This window comes from Setaria viridis, chromosome 2 (assembly GCF_005286985.2).
Source record: "Setaria viridis chromosome 2, Setaria_viridis_v4.0, whole genome shotgun sequence".
NCBI lineage: Eukaryota > Viridiplantae > Streptophyta > Magnoliopsida > Poales > Poaceae > Setaria > Setaria viridis.
In genome coordinates, this window is record NC_048264.2 from 34,374,522 (window position 1) to 34,378,937 (window position 4,416).

The window sequence follows — 4,416 nt, forward strand, 5'->3', positions numbered from 1 at the left end:
CAAAACGATGTACTTTTATAACAAGAGCATCGTCTTAGGGCTACCAGCTCAAGCTTGAGGATCTCTCATCTTAAATCTAAACCAGCTAAGTAACCCTGTAACAAGAGCTGAAGATTTTAGATAAATAAAAAAAGAGCACCAAATTCTTATGTGAAAGTGTCTGACATTTGCTTCTTCCATTTCCTGCTGTTGGGCAGGATAAAATCGAGAAGAAACTTCATTTTTAAGGCATTTCAGTTTACCAAACAAGTATTTACCTCTTGCTTCACATTATACCCTCACCTCATCTGCTGCTAGCCAGGCTGCATAAAATGCAAAGGAATTGAAAGAGCATGCAGGTTCATGCACACAACCGAATAGGCAGCATTGATTCCTGATTTTTTTTTCTGCGATAGAATAGCAAGGTTGGCATTGTCCTTTCACTTGCTGTTTGTTATCTTTGTGCTGAGTGCTATTATGCCTAACAAAAAGAAATGGAGGGAGGAATTATTAGTGAGTTGGAGATAGTTTGCAGACCCATCATATGAAGGAGAAGCTGTTGATAGGGATACCAGATTGGTGAATTCAGCAAAGATCACACATTTTGATTGTCCAGTGGCAAAATTTCCCAAAAACAAGATTCACCAAGTAGAGAGAGAGAAAAATATGAACTATATGTTGTTTGCCACGAAAGAAAATTTATAGGAGAAAAAAGATGCCTAGATACAGAGCACCAACCTTTAGGAAGTAAGAGGCATAAGGCCACACATTTTAAGGTCCTGTCGCATAATTTCCCAAAAAGATTTGCCAAATAGCGGAAAAAAGGTGAACCATATGTTGTTTGTCATTAGAGAATTTATACGAGAAAAAAACAGTGCATAGAGACAGAGCATAAGCCTAAGAGAGTAAGATGGCAAACTTTTATGCTGAAAGCCTGAGTGCCTGACATCACAAATCTACAAACGGAACTATTTCAAAGACCTCTACTACACCATATAGGTCTCTAACACAAGAAACTATTTGTCCTAAATTCCTACTTAAACATTTGATGCTTTGTCGCATGTGTAATTTTGAAAAAACACAAGCGTGGAAAACAATTGCAAAGACTGAATCTGTACCACCTGTCAAACCAAACGATCTGTAAAACAGCCTACTGTACATACTTTCAGGGTTATATTGGCCATGATCTGGATTTAACAGTGCTGCTGTCACTTGTAATTTACTTATAATAACCTATTGCTACTACATTGGGACACCTCTGAACTTTAATATGCAGAGGCGGTTGTTTCAATTTTTATTCTTTTACAAGTGTAATATCAACAATTCCAGCTGTATTATTATGCTACAACACCTTTTGTTTAGTAAACTGAAATCAAATTTCAAACACAAAATAAAGATATATAGAGGGGTGCCTCAACTGAAAATTTTTCATTCCTTTATTGCATATATACAATGTTGGATTCCCGAAGTTTATGTAGATGGCAACAGGCCATAGAGAAAGAGAGGATGCAGAAGAGCAAAACGCTCATATCTCATATCTTACAATTCTAAAATACAAAAACTTTCCTTTCTTCACCAGACATTATCCCCAGAAAGATATCATATCAAATTTAGGCCATGTTCGCCTTCCAGATGTACGATTCTGTCACTATGTGATACATTATTGCCAAAAAAATGCAAGTCATCACTCAGCACGCTACAGATGGTTGGTCTCAAATAACAAGACCAGCAACAAAATGAGAAGTTTAGCCTTCCATACTCAAGTTAGGATGGTGATTCTGGCAAGACAAAATGGATGAGAACAAATGTTATTGAGTATCGACCTCATCCTAACCTGAAAACGAAATGGAAAAAATAAACCAAATAATCAAAGAGCGAGATGTACTAACAAAGGAAATGGTGGATATGTAATGAAATTACCTAAGGTTATGTCCCCAAGTATTCCATTAAATCATCATCATGCAGCAAGTCATCAATATCTGGGATTGGGCTACTGATACTGATATAGTCTAAAGGTAACCCCTCAAAGGAACTGCCAGCAAACTTATCTTGTTCACCATAGAAAGGAAAATCTATAAGCTGCTGCATGTCTCCAGGAACAGAAGTTGAATTTCCACCTAGCATATGATCACCATAAGGAATGTTATCAGTAGGTGCCTTGATACCCATGGGAACCACATGTTGATCCATCATAGATAGTGGTAGTGATTGTTTTGGAGGTAAGGTCTGATAACCGCTGGGCAGATTATTTAAACCAGGATCATCATCCGCTACAAAATTATTTTCAGATATTGACCTGGCACTGTCACTATTTTGATAAGGTAAATGCTGGCCTCCCATGTATATGATTGTAGGAGTAGCATTTGCAGCTGGGGCGCTATCGAAGCTATTAGCCTCAACATCAGGAAGATGGACCTGTACTTGAGTGTCTCCTCTGTGTTGTAAAGATACACTTGTGGTGCCCCCATGGTTGAAGCTGACAATCTGGGTAGCCATGCCTTGGACTTCTACTTGATCCAGCCGATTCATATCGGGAATCAAATTTCTTGAGTTTTCTGGTGCATCAACTCTTTGTACATCAGGCTCAACAACAGTAGAGCTGTGACGTGCTCTTTTCCTCTTTGGTGGTTCTTTTGTTCCTGCCTTACTAGGAACAACCTGACTAGAGCGTTTATTGTAGGCCCTTTCCCTCCCTTTTTTCAGGACATGGTTCTCAGCGGACTGTGCAACAGGAGACGGATCTTGTTCATCGTCTTTAGATGATGTAGAAAGAGGAGCATCCTCAAAACCATCAACATCATACTCATTACTGCTGCTGTTTGTTTCCCCATGTCTGTCTTCTAGCAAACTGTGGTGCGTCGCCAATACACCATTGTCAGTTCTGTGAACAAGCCTTTCTTCTCTCTGCAGAACTCCCAGCCAAATTAGACTCTCTTTTGCGGTCATTTTATCCTGCAAGCATTTTGATTTGCGTACATGATTTCTGATCTTATCAAAGTTAGGGGACATGTGCTTGATCACACCTGTAAGCACACCAACCTTCCAAACTTTCTTAAGATCATGTGGTTTCTTATAAGGAGGTATTTGGCCGCTGGGAAGGCCTGAGGCAATCCACCATTCCTCATTCCCTGAAGGCCACCATGGGGGCGGAGTGCCCTTCTCCAGAGGGTACTTGCGCTGTGGTGGATCACAATGCTGCATCAGAGACGAAAGCAGAGAACCCAGAGTGGCATCTTGGAGATCCATCAAGCTGTGCTGGTTCTTAATCCCACCGCTCTGGGCATTAGAAGTCACCAAGTTCTCAGACTCATACTTCTCAATCGCCGCAGGCCCATTCTTATCGAACTTCACCTTCTCCTTCCACCAAGCTCTGATATTATCCGAAGCGCCGCTGACAGGCTTCCCCTTGTCCGGGATGATCCCGTACACGAACCCGCGCGCATTGCACACCTCCATCAGCTTGAGCATGTACTTGAGGATCCCGTCCTGTGCCCTCGACATCTTCTTGCGCATGGCCTGGTCGGATATCGGCTTCGGCCTCGACTTCTCCAGCTCGGCCTGCTGCAGCGCGAGCTTCTGCTGCCGCTCCTTGATCCTCCTCAGCCTGACCCTGTCCTTCCACATCCGCCGCGCCAGGTCCTCAGGCTCGATCTCCTCATCACTGACGTCATTCTCAGTGAGGTTCTGGATGCCCTCAACCTCGAAATCTGAGGAGTCGCCCAACTCCGACGCAATAATGGCGAGTTGATCCATATGAACTACCACTCTGGCAGCCAGATTACATCAAACCCAGGAAAGGCTAGCTGCGCATTCAGCAAGGATCACTGCAACCTGTCGACCCGAAACCTGGGCACTATCAATCAAACCCCAAAAAATGTGTGTCAGTACAACAGGCCAAAACAGACCGAAATGGTGAAGCACTCCAATTCTATCCACTGCGCCAGCCATTTACTAATTTTGCACCCCGAAACAGGAATCCGCACCTCCCACGTTGACCCTACCCTCGCTATTGAGGACCAATCCGTATAACAACCCTAAAAACGGCGACGAGAGGAGACGATTAATCGCGAAATTCGTCCACCCACTCCCGCTAATCCCCGCGCACACGGAGCAAGAACACTAATCAGAGCAGCAATCACCAAACTGGAGGGGCTAGTGCTTCGTACCTGGCGGCGAACAGGGAGGGCGAAGCGGAGGCGATGAATGAGAACTTCTCGTCGAATGGATTTGATCTCGCCCGAGTGAACGAGGGATTTGCTCGGGGAGATGGAGGAGAAGATTCGCTTTTCTTCTGGCTATTTATTTCGGTCGGATTTGGGAGTCGAATGGAAAGTGAGAAAAAAAGGAAGGAAGGAGGAGGAGGGGAAACGGGGCAAGCAGGAATGGACGAAAGCCAACACGAGGCCTCCGTTGGGTAGTTCGGTGGATCCTCTGCCC

The 4,416-nt window shown here is 43.8% G+C and overlaps 1 protein-coding gene across 3 annotated transcripts; it reads right to left on the reverse strand.

Moving 5' to 3' along the window:
- Positions 1-1,388: 1,388 nt before the first annotated feature.
- On the reverse strand, positions 1,389-4,416 carry LOC117843913 (ETHYLENE INSENSITIVE 3-like 3 protein). Of its 3 annotated transcripts, none has more exons than XM_034724669.2 (3): positions 4,146-4,416; positions 1,900-3,825; positions 1,389-1,813 (listed from the first exon to the last, which is right to left on the reverse strand). In XM_034724669.2, the coding sequence occupies exon 2, from the start codon at positions 3,730-3,732 to the stop codon at positions 1,906-1,908; it is 1,827 nt and encodes a 608-aa protein (XP_034580560.1). In that variant the 5' UTR covers positions 3,733-3,825; positions 4,146-4,416; the 3' UTR covers positions 1,389-1,813; positions 1,900-1,905. The 3 variants fall into 3 exon arrangements, with proteins under 3 accessions (XP_034580560.1, XP_034580562.1, XP_034580559.1); XM_034724671.2 differs by having other exon boundaries at positions 1,389-1,757; positions 1,900-3,832; XM_034724668.2 differs by having other exon boundaries at positions 1,900-3,832.